Here is a 19,164-nt window from a genome sequence, read left to right as displayed (position 1 = left end):
CGACATGCAATTGGATCCTTCTTTTTCTTTTAATGTTTTTGCTGGCATATTTTCATACTGTCTAATTCCAACATTTGGATTCAAAATCGTGATTCCTCATTTTCTAAAAGATAAAATCGTTACATTTTGAAGTTGACTAGTTAAAAATCATAAAAAATTGAGATTTTATATTGCCCAGCTTTAGTTTTAATGTATTCTCTTGTATTTTAATGTATTTAATGTATGCTCTTAAAGTTTGTAGTAGGTTGCCAAAGCTCTGCTTATCCAAGTCTGTTTTATATCTGTATGTAAGTGTCTGATGTGTATGTTCCTTAGGGGTGTTATCCACACGGAGGGCACCAGTTTTGGTATTGAACCGCTGGAAGGTTCCACCACTGATGAGCACTTGGTGTATCGTTTGGAGGATGTCAAGACAGAACCTCTCAGCTGTGGAACGCCTCACGTTCATAACCATGATGACGAATCTTCACTAAGGCAGCCTACAGACAGCCATGTCCATAACATCACATTTGGTCAAGCTGGCAGCCATCTAATCAGGGTGAGTCACTCCAAATCCCAATAATGACATGAGCAATTACACAAGCTTTAGAGCAGGGCTAATGAACTGTGAATGCTGGAAAAGAAAACGTATGTGGGCACGGGAGAGTGTTGGTGCATGATGATACACTACCAGTCAAAAGTTTTTTTTTATGTTTTTTAAAGAATTGTCCTCTGCTCACCAAGCCTGCATTTATTTGATCCAAAGTACAGCAAAAACAGTAACATTTTGAAATATTTTTACTATTTAAAATAACTGTTTTTTATTTAAATGTACTTTAAAATGTAATTTATTCCTGTGATTTCAAAGCTGAATTTTCAGCATCATTACTCCAGTCTTCAGTGTCACACGATTCTTCAGAAATCATTCTAATATGCTGATTTGCTGTTCAAGAAACATTATTATTATTATTAATATTTAAAACAGTTGAGTACATTTTTAGGATTCATAGGATTTTTAGGATTTTTTTCAGGATTCTTTGATGAATAGAAAGATCCAAAGATCAGTGTTTATCTGAAATAAAAAGCTTTTGTAACGTTATACACTATACCATTCAAAAGCTTGGAGTCAGTATAATTTTTTTTAATTTACCAAGGATGCTATAAATCAGAAGTGATGATAAAGGGTTTAATAAAGTTACAAAAGATTTTTATTTTTTAGATAATCAGATATGCTGTTCTTCTGAACTTTCCATTCATCAGAGGAACCTGAAAAATTCTACTCAGCTGTTTTCAACATAATAATAATAATAATAATAAATGATTTTTAAACAGCAAATCAGAATGATCTAATTCTAAATGATCATGTGACTAGAGTAATGATGCTAAAAAATCAGCTTTGAAATCACAGAAATAAATTACATTTTAAAATATATTAAAATACAACACAGTAATTTTAAATAGTAAAAATATTTCAAAATTTTACTGTTTTTGTTGTACTTTGGATCAAATAAACGATGAGCAGAAGAGACTTCTTTAAAAAACATTAAAAATGCTTACAGTTTCAAAACTTTTGACTGGTTGTGTATATGTTAAGTTTCAAGTGTTTTTAAAGTATTTCTGAAATTCTAAAAATGTGTTTTAACACATTTCAGTGTTTTAACAGTAAGAATGTTGTCCTCATAAAATTATGCTTAGTTTTTTCTCTCAGTATAAATAAGTGTAAGTGACAAGGCTGCCTTATAGTTTAGCAGTTGGATGCCTTGTCAAGTTTTAACACCCTTAGGCTAAGTCACAGTCATTTTAAAGTAGTTTAATTCCGCATTTATGTGCCTTCAGTTAGACTGTATTACTATAATAATATAATTAGTCAAATCATAACAGTAGCAATGCTTGTGTTGGTAAACACAACTGAAAATATAACTAATTGTCTGTCTATCCAAACAGAAAAAGAGAGCAGTGCTGCACCAGACGCACTATGTGGAACTGCTAATGGTAGTGGATCAGGAGAGAGTAAGTTACACAAATCTTGCACCATCTTCTCTTTTCCCATTGTCTGATGGTTATGTTGCACTCTGAGAAATGGCTCTTAAACTGAGAGGAGTTGGTGTGAAAGCATTCAGTGGAAGTGTGGAGAGATTTAGTGAACATTTGGAGATGTGTGGGTTGAAAATGTGTGATTGCCTCTGCCTGGGTCATTTAAGCATCAATATGAGAATTGTGTCCAATTTCTGAAACCCTTTCCTAGTTTTCCTATTTTCTGTTTTTTGCAGTATAATTACAAAAAACACAATCAAACAGCAGTACGTGAGGAAGTGGTTCAGATCGCTAACTATGTTGATAGTGTAAGTTTGCAAAGAATGCATCCAATTATATTAATAAATTGTGTTATTAAGAGGCCTAGTGATATCCTCTCGTGATCTCTTTGTCCTGTTTTCCCTTAGATGTACATGCCTCTGAATATCCGTATTGTGTTGGTGGGGCTGGAGATCTGGTCTATGCAGAATTTCATCAATACTGATGGCAGTGCTGGAGAGGTGCTGGGCCGCTTCACTCAGTGGAGAGAGAAAGAGCTGGTTCACCGTCGTCGCCATGACAGCGCACAGCTCATCATGTACGAGCTTTCTCTGTTACAGTCTGTATCAAAAGATGGAAGTGCTTTCAAGTGTGGCTGAAGAACATTTTTATTATAAAACATTCTTTTGTAGAAACATCAAGCGAAGGGAGCAAGTATAGAGGGAAAATGGAAAAGGTCCTAATACAGAGCCCTGCTACACACCATAATTTACTATCAAAAGATGAGATGTTTGTTTATTTACATAAACAAAAAAGTAACATTCTGAGACGAAGGATTTTAACAAGGCTTAGTCCACAAATGCCAGCCTAATTGTAAAGCCAGTCCAGAAGAATATCATTATCCATAGTGCGAAAGACAGCAATTATGTCGAGAAATACAACAGTGGTCTTCATAAACTTATGAATTTATTTCTCAGCAGCGTGGTTTTGTAGATGTGCACTGCCGTTCAAAAGTTTGGAATCAGTAAGATTTTAAATGTTTTTTTTTTAAACAAGTCTCTTATGCTCATTTTTTTGGAACCTGTGATACTTTTTTCAGGATTCTTTAAAGTTTAAAAGAACAGTATTTATTCAAAATAGCAATCTTATTTTAACAATAGTGTTTTACTGTCACTTTTTATCAATTTAACACATCCTTGCTGAATTCATTCCTTTCAAATAAAGAACGAAAGAAAGAAAGAAAAAATCACTGACCACAAAGTTTGAATGGTAGTGTATGTTGTTACAAAAGATTTATATTGTAAATAAATGCTGTTCTTTTTAACAATTATATTCATCAAAAATCCTGAAAAAAAGTGTTACAGGTTCCAAAAAAAAAAAAAAAATTATTATTAAGCAACACAACTGTTTCCAACACTGATAATAAATCAGCATATTAGAATGATTTATGAAGGATCATGTGACACTGAAGACTGGAGTAATGATGCTGAAAATTCAACTTTGCATCACAGGAATACATTCTATTTTAAAGTATATGAAAATAGAAAAACACTATTTTAAATTCCAAAAATATTTCACAATATTACAGTTTTTTTCTGTATTTTTAATTAAATAACTGCAGCCTTGATAAGCAAAAAAAAACTTCTTTAAATAAATATACAAAATACTTGAACGGCAGTGTATATGTTTCTAGTATCTTTGACATGAAATAAAAAAGTTTATTTATTAAAAAGCCCAAGTTTGGCTTTTTAAAAAGTGGTTTAATAACTGATAGCTTGGAGAGGGAGGAGTAAATCATATTCAACAGGGATCTGACATTACTCACATTACGCAATGTACATCTTGCAGTTTTCAGGACTTGCTCATATTTGGAAACACTATCACTCCATGCAGTTCGAAAAACCTCGAGTTTAGGTTTTTGTGCTAGTAGGTCTTTTAAGAATGTGAATTAAATGATTTGTTCATAAATTATCTGTGCTGAAAGAGAAAGTCTTTTGCAATGTATGCCTTCAAAACATCAAGTAAAATCCTGTTTTCCATTGTGTGTCTAGTCTTATTTATTGTTCTGTAAACAATGATGTGCAGTTATGGCTGTAGAAACTGCCTGTCTGATTCTGTATCTTTCTCTTTTTTGACAGAAATAAAGGATTTGGTGGAACAGCAGGCATGGCTTTTGTTGGCACCGTTTGTTCCAGAAGTCACGGTGGTGGAATTAATTCGGTATGATGCCCCTGATCCACTCCTCATATGCTACAGATACTCGCACACGGTGTTAGTCAGCGTCTGTTGAACAGTGACTTTCACCAGTATCTAAACGTCTGTTGTGTCTTTGTGTGTTTTCCCCTCAGTTCACCAATAATAATGTGATGTCATTCGCCTCCATCGTGGCTCATGAGCTGGGTCACAACCTTGGGATGAACCATGATGATGGCCGAAACTGTAAATGCGATGTCACGCACTGCATTATGAACTCAGGGGCAACGTGAGTGTTTTTTGTGTTTTGCGGTGAGATTTTTGTAAAAATTATTCCATGATCCGTTGTCCTTCAATCCTTTCTGTTTTTCTCTCAGTGGTTCTCGTAACTTCAGCAGCTGTAGTGCTGATGACTTTGAGAAGATGATCTTGAACTCAGGTGGCCGCTGTCTGCTGAACATACCGCGGCCAGACGAGGCGTACAGCGCCCCCTTCTGCGGGAACAAGCTGGTCGACGTGGGCGAAGAGTGCGACTGCGGGTCGGAGGAAGTGAGTTGACTGCTTCCAGATCCGTTTTGTGATTTGTTTAGTTATTGAATGAAGAGAGCTGGTCCTGATTTCATGTTTTGTTTCTGATTTAGTAACTTGAGCCAGTGATGGTAAAGTTCATGATGAAGAGCAGGGTTGCAACATCTGATTAATGCTAATAATAATGAATATAGTCATAGTAATAGTTTGCTGCAGAAGATAATTTCTGAAGGATGCTCATGTGAATGTTTCAGGAGTGTCAGAAGGACCCTTGCTGTGAGCCGAAGACGTGTAAGCTGAGGTCAGGTGCTCAGTGTGCATATGGGGTCTGCTGCAAGAACTGCAGGGTAATTACACCTTTTCTAACACTGTAAATGAACTAAAACCAGAGATGTAGTGTTGTCATTGTTAAATAATACTATTAAAAATAGTCTGTGGTAGGGATGGGCGTATCGATCCTCAAATAAAAAAATATCGATACTAAGGTGTGTTTTATTTAATTTAAAATACATCTAGCGTGTATAATATGCATTGAGTTGGATGAATAACCTATGTTAGCAAATAATTGTGTAGGATAGGACAATTTTCCTGCTCATCTGAACACACGCAAATGTTGCAAGACAGAACCAATCAAACACAGAGAGCGTTCACTCGCTTCTGACAGTGCATTCAAATAGGGCTGCGTTTCCCAAAAGTATCATAAGAAAGCACTGATGTTTTTGGCAACAGCAGGCCAGAACAATGCTTATCAGAGGACAGAAAAAACATATATGTTTTACAATAAACAAACTGAAATTGTAGCCTACATAGTTTGTGCAATTGCATTCATTTAAACTGAACGTTTAAAGATCATATTGATCATGCTGATATAAATCACACACTCTCCGAATAAAAAAGGTTGCATTTTATGCGTTAATATTCTATAATTCTATATATGATTACCACTACAGTAAACAAAAATATAACCTAATATGTTGCAATTAAGGTGTATTGAATGTTAAAACTAGGGCTGGCAAATGATTAATCACGATTAATCGCATACAAAATACAAATTTGAGTTTGCCTAATATATGTGTGTGTACTGTGTGTAATTATTATGTATATAAAAATACCAAGGTTATTTTCGTAAATGAAAACTAAAACTAACACAAAAACGATTGGTCAAAAAACATTTTCATAAAACTTAAATAAAATAAAATAAATGAAAAACTAAAATGAAACGAAACTAACAACAGTTACTGAAAAACTAACTGAAATAAAATAATAATTATCAAAAAACTGTTTTCGTAATAATTATGTTCTCATCCAGTGGCAGAAAAAAATGTAAGAGCTGTGTGGCGGTTTAGGGAAATAGCCTACCTGTAAATGGCGCATCATAGACGTGAGTTTATCTGACAGATGAAAACAGTTTAAAACAGTCTTGCACGGGTGCTGTTTGGTAAACGTGCACCAACAGAAGGCTGTTTAACAGAACACCCGACCCGTTATCCGACAGCAGCACATTCTGTACCCGACCCAGCCTGTTTGACATAGACAGCGTCCTGAACCGTTGGCACCGCATTAAATCTGCTGTTTCAGTAAGGCAAAATTATTTATTTTCTCATGTAACACAAGCGATTAAACAAAAATGGGCATTCTAAGTTGGTGCTTTGTAGAAAACAAGCACAAGCAGCGCAGCAGAAAAAAGATGAGAACGCGCATCCAATGTGCAACGCTGTGAATCGAAAGGCTCCACCATTATTATTGAATTTAATTAGTTCCAGTTATGTACACTGTAAAAAACAATTTGTTAGTCAACTTAAAATAATTTGTAACCTGGCTGCCTTAAAATTTTAAGTTCAGTCAACTCAAAAAAAAAGTTTATTCAACTTGAAATGTTAAATTATACTAAGTGACAACTTAGATATTTAAGTTGAATCAACTTCAAATTTTAAGGCGGCTGGGTTACTTACCCATCTGTTAACTTTAGCAAACACAAAAATCTAAGTTGTTACTTAGTACAACTTAACATTTCAAGTTGAATAAACTTATTTTAGTTGACTGAACTTAAAATTTTAAAGCAGCAGGGTAACAAATTTTTTTAAGCTGACTCAACAAATTATGTTTTTTTATTTTTTTTACAGTGCACCTTTGTTTGCGGGAAAGTAAGCAAGACATGATAGTTACAGTATCATGATTATGGTTAAATAAGATAAAATATCCAATATAAACGAATTTCATTTATTTTCAAATTAAATATTATAACACACATTTACTGCTTTTAATTATGATTATGTAAGTGCAACTTGTGTAGATTTATGGAGTAAAAGTACTGGACTGCGTGTATACTTTTACCACCTAATCATGCTTTAATTTTGCGTCATAAGGTTAAATTAAGTCCTTGGTGTGATCTTTTTTGTACAACTAAAACTGAAACTGAAATGCGCCTTCAGAGAGAAATGCATCTTTACAGATTACATAATGAAAGAGTTTTTGTTTTGATATATTTATCATGTCTGTGAAGTATGTATTGGCTGAGTTTCGGTTCATTTTTGTGAAGCGCTCCTGTTGAGACCACAGAAAGAGCATCATGTTTGTTTTCTTTATTTTGTAGAACCGTTTGCAACGTTTTGTTGAATTGTGAGTGCACACAAATAAAAGTAGACCCTTTACAGTTTGGAATGATGCATTATTCTTACTTTTATCAGCAAAAATGATGGAATATTTAAAATGGTTTACACTGAAAAAAATGTGAGTGATCACGCTGGCGCCTCCATGTTCTGCAAAGCGGCTTTAGCTTGCACTCTCCGCGCAGATGACTGGAAATGCGCCTAATAGCACACATTTATCTAGGTTTAACATTTAAAATAACATTGTTTTATACTTGAACTGTTTAATATCTATAGATATTTTATTTTAGGCGTGATGATTTGAGAAGGTAAAATTGATCAAACTGACTATGATCAGTCTTCCACTGGCCACTTTCAGCATATAATCTATAATAATATGCAGATGTCATCCCGAAACATTGCACCGTATAAAACGAATGTTTCATACAATTTTGAACGGATTATAGCCTAGAAATGCGCAAAGCTCGCTCACTTTATTATCACGTAAAAGCGCCACTCATCTCAGTTCATCGCGATCTCTACAAGTTCTGTTATAATCAATGAAGCTCTAAACTACACAATGAGTCTCTTATTAACATCGCATATGCGCTTAGTTAGTCATGAGATGATTCACGAGCGCTCAAAACTGCACTTAAAAAAAACGATCCGCCGCTTTCAGAGGTGAGTGAATTCTGACAAGAAATCAGCAGATATGTCTGCATTCCTTAGCGCTGCAAAAACAGGTTGCATAGTTTGTTAGATCTTCAGTTGCTTTTGCTTTCGTTTGAGGGAATTTAGCACTGTCTTTTACCTCCGTGCAACCGGGCCTGGGCATGGCAAGCCGCTCCAACTGCAGCGTGGCTGACAACGGGGGATTTATTTATATATATATATATATATATATATATATATACATACATATACATGAGTATAAAGTATCGGTATCGTATCGAAAACAAACAAGTGGTGTCGCCCATCCCTAGTCTGAAATTAGACAACTGAAATTGAGCTCAAATAAAATATACGATTAAAAAAAACATTAACAAAAATGCTGCCTGACAAATAACCTAAATAAAATGAGTTCAAAGGAATAGCTTACCCAAAATGAAAATGATACATTTTTAATCATTTTAATTTATTAATTTAAAATTTTAATAAATACTATAATAGTATAAAAATAACACTAAAATAACTCTTGCAAGGCTACCGTGCTGCTTCATTACATAACTTGCTGTGGGCAGATTGTAAGATAATATTGCATGTGCTTTTTACACAGTGAGTTTAATACAATATTTGGCTAGTTAGGCCATGTGTTTCTTCTCTACCAATGCATCAACAATGTGTCACTAGGACAGAGCTAATATATAGATGCATTTCCATTTGACAATATGCAGTAGTACGTTTTGCTTATGTGCTCTGGTTAGTCGAATGCAAATATTTAAAATGTAATATTTTCTCTTTCTGTCAGTTTTTGCCTGGTGGTACAGTGTGCAGAAGCAGCAGTGATGAATGCGATTTGCCAGAGTACTGTAATGGCTCATCTGCCCTCTGTCAGAATGACGTCTTCAAACAGGACGGCCATCCCTGCAAACAAGGCGAGGCTTACTGCTACAACGGCCTGTGCCAGCACTACGACACCCAGTGTCAGAATATATTTGGCACAAGTGAGTACACACTGTTGTATTTGTTGCTGTGGGTGATACAGGAATCAAGAACAGTGTTTATCCAATATTGAGTGAGATAAAGTATATTCTGATACTATATTCTGCTCTAATTTAAGCATCAAAAAACATGATTAAAAATGTAAAAGGGCTGTAAATAGTTAAACACAGTAATACAACCACAAGTTTGTGGAGTGATCTTTTACTTGCCGTATGTTTAACATTAAACTAAGTTGAAATAATAAGTCAGCATATATGGTATAACATCAGTGTTCATGCCAAATGACTTTGTGTTAGATACTCTTAAATATTCTGGGCTATTTGAAATGCACAAAAGATGGATATTAAAACTAATGCAGCAGAGCAGTATTATGTTCAGTAGGTATATTGCAAATGGTGCCCTCTGTTGATAAACTAAATAACTGCAGCTAATTAAAACCTTAAAACAAAAGCAAAAACACACACAAAAAAACTTGTGCACAAATAAAATCTAATGCAAAACAATAATAGAAACTGTAATAGTATCTCAGTGAAACTGATATATTATAACACTGGGTTGATGCAATTGTTGTAATTATTTTTATTGTAAATATATTTTTAAAAGTTTTGTTTAATTACAAAAGAAGATCATTGATATTCTGTAAATGTCTTTCTCTGTGTGTAGAGGCTAAAGCTGCTCCTGAGCTGTGTTTTAAAGATGTCAACTCTAAAGGCGATCGCTTTGGAAACTGTGGCTACCATTCCAGCGGATTCAAGAAGTGTGAGAGCAGGTACAGCATGACAAGATATATGGCATTACAGTTAAATTCAAACTCACATTTAAAATTCAAAGGAAGTACGTTTTTGCCCAAACTTCATAAGGACACTCTCAATCCCTCAGGAACGCCATGTGTGGGAAGCTGCAGTGTGAGAACGTTCAGTCGTCGGTTATATTTGGCATCAAGCCGTCGATCATCCAGACCCCCATTGCTGGCACTACCTGCTGGGGTGTGGACTTCCTCCTGGGCTCTGACGTGCCTGATCCCGGCATGGTCAACGAGGGCACCAAGTGTGGAGAAAATAAGGTGATAAAGAAAAGAAACATTACCAACTTATTTTTTCTTAAATGATGTGCACAGATTGGCAAAACATGTTTTTAGATTGTTCATGTGTGAGCACATATTCTTTAGTTAGAGAAGCTTTTCTGTCACCTAGGATGATTGCTTTATTTTGCTCAATAAACCAATCATCCTAGCTTTCAAAGGCTATCATTATAGCTTTCAGAATTTTTATTGTGTCTGTTGAATAACACAACAGAGGTAAAATGAAGAGCTAAGGAGCTGTCTTTAATTACTCAGTAAAGACCAGGGTTCCCCAGTCCTGCTTCTGGAGAGCTACCTGCCTGCTTCAACACACCTGTCTGTAAATAAGTAGACCTGAACACCTTGATTAGCTGGTCTAGGTGTGTTGGATTACAGTTGAAGCTGAACTCTGCAGTATGGTAGTTCTCCAGAAGCAGCTTTGAAAACCCTTGTTAAAGACATTTGTTGCTGAGAATTTTACTACAAAAAGGCCGTCATAGAAAATGTAGGTATTGTTTGATTCGGCATACCTTGATTTTAGGCCAAACTGGTCAAGTTATAAGCAGAAATATCAGTTTTTATATCTTTTGACCAGGTGGCGCTATGCCAAAACTATTTATGTGCCCTCAGATCATGCTTATAACGTGTACCAAGTTTGGTCAGAATCTGCTAAAGTGTTGTAGAGATATAGCCTGAGAGATACAGTGTCCATTTTTGCACAAACTTTGTCAAATTTGTTAACGCACTTTACAAAGACAGATTGGTATATCAACAAGTTTTTGATAACTTTCAGCCAGAATGCTCTGAAGATGATCTGAGCCAATTTTGGTGAAAATTTTGCAAACTGTCTAGGACAATATCAAAAAAGTAGGTTTTACGGAAAATTCAAAATTGCAAAAAAATCTTAACAGTAGAAATTTAATTTATGGTAGTTTGGTTTGAGTTAGAGATTCCAAATTGGCTGTGATTAATGCTAAAACTCTCTTCTATCCGTGTACCAAATTTCATAACTTCCCTGCAAGCGATTCCATAAGATTCATAACAGTACGCTGAAGCATTTGAAAAATACAGCATGGTATACAGACTGGTATAACAACTACCAAGCTTGGTCTTAATCCACTAAAGCATTGCAAAGATGTAGCCTCGTTTTTGCACAAATTTCGTCAAATTCATTAACACGCTTTACGAAAACGGTTTGGTATATTAAAAAGTTGGACAAAGTAGAAAAAGTTAGAAAAAGTTAGAAAAAGTTAGAAAAAGTTAGAAAAAGTTAGAAAAAGTAGATTTTCAAAAAGAAGAAGAAAGCTAAAAAAATTTTTTTTAAATTGCCAGAATGCTCTGGAGATGATCTGGGCCAATTTTGGTAAATATTCGACAAACTGTCAAGGATGAGTTTGAAAAAGTAGATTTTACATAAAATTCAAAATTGCAAAAAATCTTGACAGTAGAAATTTAATTTTTGGTAGTCTGGTAGTTTGAGTTAGAGACTCCAAATTTGCTGTGGTTATTGATTAAACTGTCTTCTATCCGTGTGCCAAATTTTATAACTTTCCTGCGAGCGATTCATAAGATTCAAAACAATGCGCTAAAGTGTTTGAAATATACAGCATTTTACTACTAAATTCGAAATGGTCTGCAGTCAAAATTGCTGACATAGAAAAATTTGGTGTCGTTTGATTCAATATGCTGCTCCAAATCTAATGAGAAACTGGTCAGAAATTATAAACAAAAAAAGTCACATTTTTACATCTTTTGACCAGTAGGTGGTGCTGAGCCGAAACTACTCACGAACCCTCAGGTCATGCTTATTATAACAAATACCAAGTTTGGTCTGCTAAACTGTTGCAGAGAAATAGCCTCATGTCAATTTTTGCACAGATTTTTTTAAATTTGTTAACACGCTTTATGAAGACTGTTTGGTATATAAAAAAGCTTTTGATAACTTTTGGCCAGCATTGACTGAAGATGATTTGAACCAATTTTGGTAAAAATTGGACAAACCACCTAGGACGAGTTCGAAAAAGTAGATTTTATACACCAAAAAAAGAAGAAAACTAACAGAGACAACATATGAACAGTTTTTGACTTCGGAAAACTAACTACTAATGTGTATATGTATTGCAGGTTTGTCTGAATTTTGAATGCAAAAGTGCAACCTTGCTGAATTATGACTGTGACGTTGAAAAGAAATGCCACGGCCATGGGGTACATATGCATTCACTACCCACAAATCCATACCACCTTTTTACATACACATCATTTTAAATGTACTGTTGTACATTTTGAAATCCTAAATACCTAGAGTTCACATTAAATGTGTTGAGTGTGTGTATTTGTGCTTCAGGTGTGTAACAGCAATAAAAACTGCCACTGTGAATACGGCTGGGCTCCTCCGTTCTGTGAGGCCTCTGGTTATGGAGGAAGCATCGACAGCGGCCCCACCTGGAACGGTAAGACTGCTTAAACAACAGCAACAAGCTAGCACTTCACAGAGGGTTATCAGTACTTTTAACACACGTCATCTGTAAATGTGATCAACTCAGGTGAAATCTGCTATGTTAAATTAAAAATCTTCCTCTCTCTGACTTTCACGCAGATAAAGATACTTCCACAAGGGATGGTCTGCTTGTGTTCTTTTTCCTGATTCTTCCTCTCTTGGCATTGGGTTTGTATGTGTTCTTCAAGAGGAACGATCTGAAGCGACGCTTTTTCAGAAAGAAACGCTCTCAGGGCTATGAGTGAGTAGACCGAGTGACGTAAACACGACCTTTCACTGCAATGTAACGGCGTCCTCAACAAACCCAATATGATAAGCTGATATTTACAACAGTGAATGACTGTTGAATTACTTCTTCAATACAGTATTTTAGGTCAAAGGAGTTAGGAATCAGAATTTGAATCTGCCAGCCAATCAGAATTAAGCATTCAACAGCAAATACTCAAGACAGGGTTTCTGCAGGTCTTAAAAAAAGTCTTTAAAAAGTCTTAAATTGCTTTTCCGTGAATTAAGGCCTTGGAAAGGTCTTAAATCAGAGCAGCAAGTCTTAAATTCATATGATCATGGCATTCATTTTTGTGAGGGTTGTGTTTAATTCTAAAGTGAAGTAAAAGCGTAATTTCTGTGCTACATGGCTTAGGTTGCTCAACATTTATTAAACAATATGCGGTAGATGGTGGTATGTTCTGCTTCATCTGTCAGTCACTCAAAGAAGAACTTGTCGTTTTGATTTTTTTTTATAGTAATAATCATTTAGTTCAGTTAGAGAACAGACAATACAATTAAAACTGAACATAGCTGCTCAATGCAATGTGCCGAACAACAGTCGCATCACAGATCAGATTTCATTTATCACCTGAAGAGAGTGAGTCGAGCTGACTGACAAGAAGAGAGAAGTCAGAAAGACTATGGTGGAAGAGTTTCAAAACAAAACGCAAAAGTGCCTGTTTGAAAAATATTTTGAATTTTCAAAACCCTGTTGACTTCTGTCATTATTCTAAGGTGATTAGTTTCATATTTATTTGGTTCCACAGTGTTTGCTGATTTTATTTATTTAAACTCTGTAATTTATTTTTTTTAATATGTGTTACATCAAGGCGAATGCCGTGCTTCCAATCTTTCTTATTTTACGTTTCTTAGTTATTTGGTTACACAGTGTTTACTGATTTTCAGTTTTTTATACATATTTCAACTTTGTGCAAGTTATTATTTTATATTAGGCATATAACATGGTGGGGGTTTTTTTATTCGTTTTGTTAATAAAAGGTCGTTGCGTTACGTTACGTTATGTTACATTACATTACGTTAATGCTGCTAATTTAAAAGTGAAAGTAAAATATGCACAACGCTTTTACAAGCTACTTAAAAACAAAGGAAAGTGAAGAAAAGTGGGAAAACTCAAACGAACTAAAAACAAACAACTGCTTGACGCTGAATTGCCGCTAATTTTAAAGTAAAATGTGCACAGCGCTTTTACTGAAGGAAAGTGTGGAAAAGAGGGAAAACCGAAATGAACTAAAAACAATCGCTAGATGCTGAATTGCTGCTAATTTGAAAGTGAAAGTAAAACTCAAACTATACTTAGAGAACATATTTCTGTGTTGTTTTTCCTTTGATTTATATTTTTCTTTAAATTTTCTTTAGTTGGTCTTAAAAAGTCTTAAATTTACTCTCATAAAACATGCAGAAACCCTGCAAGACTTTCTCCACAAACAAATATGTCCAGATCTGAATAATGTTGTACATTCATTTTTTTGTTGTTGCTGTTGAAATGTATTGAACAAATGATGTTTAGTGTGTTCAGTATAACCTAGATGTTTGTAGTATTAATACTGATCAGCTGTCTTTGGTTGTTCCTCAGAGCTGACAGCAGACCGCAGACTACTGTGTCCCAGCGGGGAAACCCCAGCAGTATAGTGAAGGATGGGGTGAGTGACCTCTGCACAGCAGGACTGTTTACTGACTACCACACCGCCAACGTTTAACACAATCAATGTAGTGCTAACAAAGCTAGTGTAACTAACCTATAGTACTTCACCTTTAGATATGAGATGTTTTTCAGCATAACACATCTGTACGACTGTCCCACTGAACGCCTGAGGAATGATACTGCAACAGACTTAACCAGCTAGTAAATCGGTTCATTAGTGCGTGAAGAGGGAAAACAAATTTGAAACAATCCTTGTTAAACATTACACTTCCAGACTGACAAATATTTGGAAAGAACAATTCATGGGAGGTTCTGAGAAGTGATCTGTCCTTCACGTTTAACTGAAGTCATGAAATGTTGCAGTTCTAGACAATAGCAGAATGTCTCTATTTTGAGCTCGTCTGCTGCTGATATATACATAATGACCAGGCTCCTCTCTTTTTCTCTTTTATGATAAAGCACCAGGCTCAGTTATTGCCACCAGCAGAGGTAAATAACTGCATACTGTTTATATAAGAGAGTTTACTGTATTTGTACTGTGGGGCATCTCTGCTGCTATTGCTTATACAGTCTCTGCTTCACTGCACTGTTCCTAACCTTTCTTTCTCTCCCTACATTTGTCTTTTGTAAGAAGGACAAAAGCCCTGTGCTACTCTCAAAGCAACAACCATCTTGCTCGTTAATAATAATATTTCATTTTTAAAAAGTATTAATTATATATTAATTTATTATTACTATTATTTAAATACATAAAATTAATAAAAACCATTTTTTCTAATCTCTCTGATTTACTCCTGCTAACCCTATCTTGGCATACACTTACTAACAAGATTAATTCTCATGTCAGCACTTCATTGCTATTGTGCAACTCTGACCTTTGAATTTTCTTTCAGAGCTTTCATATCTTTCTGCTCTAATCCTCTAAAGGAGGATCTGAAATTATGTAACATGGATATTCGTGGATATTCATAATTTGACATATCAAGGTCATTTTCTTTTTGTGTAATTGGGTTAAATGCATCAGTGTGCAGTTACCCAGTTATTTAATATTCATAAGAATGTACTGTACTATGCTGTACTGAATAGTTTAAATGGCCATGTGAGTGTAAAATGTGTATAACTGTGCGTTATTTATGGACAATGACTAATGGTGCATAAAGGAACCCTTTAAGTTATTATGTCACTGAACAAAGACTTAAAGGGTTGAAAATTCTGTCGTCATTTACTCACCCTCGAGTTATTCCAAAACTGTATGAGTTTCTTTCTTCTGTTAAACACAAAAGAAGATACTCTGAACAATGGTTAATGGTTCCCATTGACTTCCATAATATTTTTCTTTCATACTATGGTCGTCAGTAGGGGGAATCAACATGAGGGTTTTCATTTTTGGCTGATCTATCCCTTTAACCCTGACTCATGTTTATTCATTGTAATTTAGTTTAGTTAATTTATTCTTAAGTTACCTGTCATCCATATTTGTTCAGTAGTAACAAGAGTTTCTATCTGTTCTCAGGTGGTTCAGACTAATAAATCAGCTGCTGTGCCATCTTATGCCACCAGACCGCCACCACCTCCGTTTGCACGGTAATAATATACAATACTGTTCAAAACATTGGGGTCAGTAAAAAACATTTTTTAAAGAAATGTGTACTTTTGTTCACCAAGAACACATATTAAATTGTTCAAAAGTGACAGTAAAGACATTAAAGCAGACGTCCACTTCCAGAACAACAATTCGCAAATAATTTACTCACCCTCTTGTCATCCAAGATGTTCATGTCTTTCTGTCTTCAGTCATAAAGGAACTATGGTTATGGAAAGCGTTTCAGGATTTTTCTTCATATAATGGACTGATATGGTTTAAATGCAGCTTCAAAGGGCTCTAAACGATCCCAGCCGAGGAAGAAGGGTCGTATCTAGCGAAACGATCAGTCATTTTTTTTGGAAAATAAAATTTTTAATACTTTTTAAGCACAAAAGCTCATGTAGCACAGGCTCTGGGATGCACGTCCACGATGCAGTTGTAAACACCAGATGGATAATTGTGGTTTTTAACTGTCAAAACATGACAAACACTTCACATTTTTGCATTCTTTACACTTTTCCAGTCACTTTTCCTTAACAAAATAAATTTAAAAAATAATAAGAAAAAATAATTTAGTTCTACATGTTCTAATGAATAATATTGTTTCAAATCAAGAAACAGGTTTGTATTGCCTCATAATATTAATAATAAAAAAATTGTCTCTTAGAAATACACATTTGATAGTAGCTTGAGTTATGATGCAGATGTTGATTTATGTTCATTATCAAAATAAGCAATATCAGTATGAAATTGTACCAACCATATTTTATATGGTGAATTATTCTTCCATAAGAGCATACATTTAGATCATGATAATCAATTAAAACCATAAATATAGCACTGCAAAACAAGTATAAATGTGTTTAGACTACTATAGCTTAAACACAAAAAATACTGTAAATATATTCCATTACTCTTTCTTCAATACATTTAATACATGTCTCCATCAATAATATACATTGCAAGGTGCTATAAATGTTCTTACCAACCCTGAACTTTTGAACAGTAGTGGACTATGTTCCAACTTAGAGCTGCCTACACATGTCCTAGTCATGAAATCTACTTTTAATTGTTTAATTACTTTTAAATCCACTTTTAATTGATCTTATTTCTGACTTTAGTCCTGTACTCTGTCCACCCTCCACAGACCACCTGCTCCAACCCAAAATCTTATGCCTCAGAGACCAGCGCCTGCACCCCCAGTATAACACACGACCCACGTCCGACTGACAGTTGTATTTCTGTCTGGGATGGACGGGCCAAGTGTGAAATGTGCAGTGGGAGGAGTCGAGGAGGAATCAGGTGGTCGCATCCTCTCCCCCACTTGCTCTCCCCCTCCGTCTGTAAACAGCTGTCAACTGTCAATCAAACCAAGAGACAGTCACTGTTGCGAAACAAACCTCCTACAGAGTGCGTGATTGGGAGCGAGAAAACTCTTTATCCGATTAAACACCACCCACGTGTCACCCGACAAAAGATGTCTATGGCAACACACCGATCTCCTTAATTGTGTTACGATTCTTATGTGCTATATAGGACCACTGCGACTGATTGCACTTCAGTAATATCCACTGTTTATAAGAATGTACAGAGACCCTTTGATCATAGGCTGGCTTTAAAAATATTCATTTGTTTCCCCTTTTTTTTAAAAAAAAAAAAAAAAAAACACTTTATGGTGCAAAATATATTTTTCCCCCAAAAAACGTAATATAAAGGCACATGTGATAATTTAGTTTATGAGGCATCCTTATGATTTTACAAGGTTATCGAGTCATTAGTATGATCTGAGTGGCCCATGGTAACTGCAAATCACTTTTTTATTGCACTGTGGCGCATAATATTCATAATTTAGATTTTCTCATATTGCAGTGCACGACATGTCAATGTTTTTATCATTTGAAATTGTTGCAACCCGACACAGTGATTTGAATATATAATTTTACCATTTATACATTTACATACTTTTATTTATATACAACTTTTATAGATAATCTATTTTTACTTTATTTGCCGAGTGAAATTCTGTCCCCGATGAGGTAAAAATCAGGTAAACATGAAAACTTGTTTTTGTGATACTTTATGTTTGACTGCTGGTTTTATTGTGGTATTAACTTTTTTTTTTTTTTTTTTTTTTTTCCCAAAATACAGACAATAACAAAAGCAAAATAGAAGCATTTCTCCTATTGTTTTTAAGGGCTACATGACTTTATGCATGATATCACATACTATGCCATAAACACAAAGTCTCTTCCTTGCTGAAACTGTTAAATAAGAACAAAAAGACCTTTTTGTCTGCATGTTTCATAGACTTCTCTGTTTGTGATGACTGAAATACCACAAGCGGTAGAGTATGTGTATAAAGTCATGCACCCGCAAACAAACAAACACACACAAACCGCTGTAACATGTCTGTTGTAGAGCACATTGGACAGTATCCTCATACTAGGACTTTTCCATCATTGCAAAATCAACCAAGTGCCATACAATACATGTCTGATAACAACGAGTGTTATTTTACATCTGTGTATTATGTTAATGTGTATGATTGACTGAATGGATGATATTGTTAAGTTCCCCCCTCTTGCACTGCATTTCCATTTGTGTGTATTAACAGGTCGAGCAGCTGGTAGCAGTTGTGGGTTCTGGATTATTTGATGTTTTATGGATCAAGGAGTCATTTTGGGCTACCTTCAGTGTGATAGTGACGGTTTTGGTTTTTGCATATGAAAATAAAATCACTGGTATGTTTTTAATCATGCTATAAAGTGTATTTTAAATATAATTGGCACAGCATTGCAGATAAGTACGATTGATCAGCTACTGGCCTGATACTCAGTGCTTTCATCATGCATACTTATATAACCATATAAATAAGCAAAAATATATTACTTAAGCATATTAGTTCATCTGAGACTAGTGATATCTAACTCATACGCAAATATTTTATGGGTATCACTATACAATAAGGTTTCATTAGTTAATGTATTGGTTAACACGAATAAACAATGAGCAATGCATTTATTAGTGTTTATCTATTAATGAAAATACAGTTGTTTATTGTTTGTTAATTCACATTGCTTTAACTATCTAATGAAACTTATTGTAAAGTGTTACTATTTTGTGAGCCTG

The 19,164-nt window shown here is 34.9% G+C and overlaps 1 protein-coding gene across 2 annotated transcripts in view; it reads left to right on the top strand.

The window, feature by feature from the left end:
* adam9 (ADAM metallopeptidase domain 9) overlaps positions 1-18,788 on the top strand; it is a 56,852-nt gene extending 38,064 nt beyond the window's left edge. Inside the window, exons 6-23 of one of the 2 annotated variants that reach the window (XM_051116619.1) lie at positions 316-538; positions 1,924-1,989; positions 2,250-2,321; positions 2,421-2,590; positions 4,131-4,212; positions 4,341-4,474; positions 4,563-4,734; positions 4,968-5,060; positions 8,770-8,965; positions 9,627-9,732; positions 9,843-10,026; positions 12,148-12,228; positions 12,368-12,473; positions 12,620-12,761; positions 14,382-14,448; positions 14,910-14,939; positions 15,964-16,034; positions 17,183-18,788. In XM_051116619.1, coding sequence (XP_050972576.1) covers positions 316-538; positions 1,924-1,989; positions 2,250-2,321; positions 2,421-2,590; positions 4,131-4,212; positions 4,341-4,474; positions 4,563-4,734; positions 4,968-5,060; positions 8,770-8,965; positions 9,627-9,732; positions 9,843-10,026; positions 12,148-12,228; positions 12,368-12,473; positions 12,620-12,761; positions 14,382-14,448; positions 14,910-14,939; positions 15,964-16,034; positions 17,183-17,243 — 2,056 coding nt within the window. In that variant the 3' untranslated portion in view covers positions 17,244-18,788. The remainder of the gene's footprint in view (positions 1-315; positions 539-1,923; positions 1,990-2,249; positions 2,322-2,420; positions 2,591-4,130; positions 4,213-4,340; positions 4,475-4,562; positions 4,735-4,967; positions 5,061-8,769; positions 8,966-9,626; positions 9,733-9,842; positions 10,027-12,147; positions 12,229-12,367; positions 12,474-12,619; positions 12,762-14,381; positions 14,449-14,909; positions 14,940-15,963; positions 16,035-17,182) is intronic. The other variant, XM_051116621.1, reaches the window with a different exon arrangement.
* Positions 18,789-19,164: the final 376 nt, after the last annotated feature.

This window comes from Labeo rohita, chromosome 8 (genome assembly GCF_022985175.1).
Source record: "Labeo rohita strain BAU-BD-2019 chromosome 8, IGBB_LRoh.1.0, whole genome shotgun sequence".
Taxonomy (NCBI): Eukaryota; Metazoa; Chordata; class Actinopteri; order Cypriniformes; family Cyprinidae; genus Labeo; species Labeo rohita.
The sequence above is the reverse complement of the archived record's forward strand: the minus strand, read 5'-3'. Positions and strand labels throughout refer to the sequence as shown.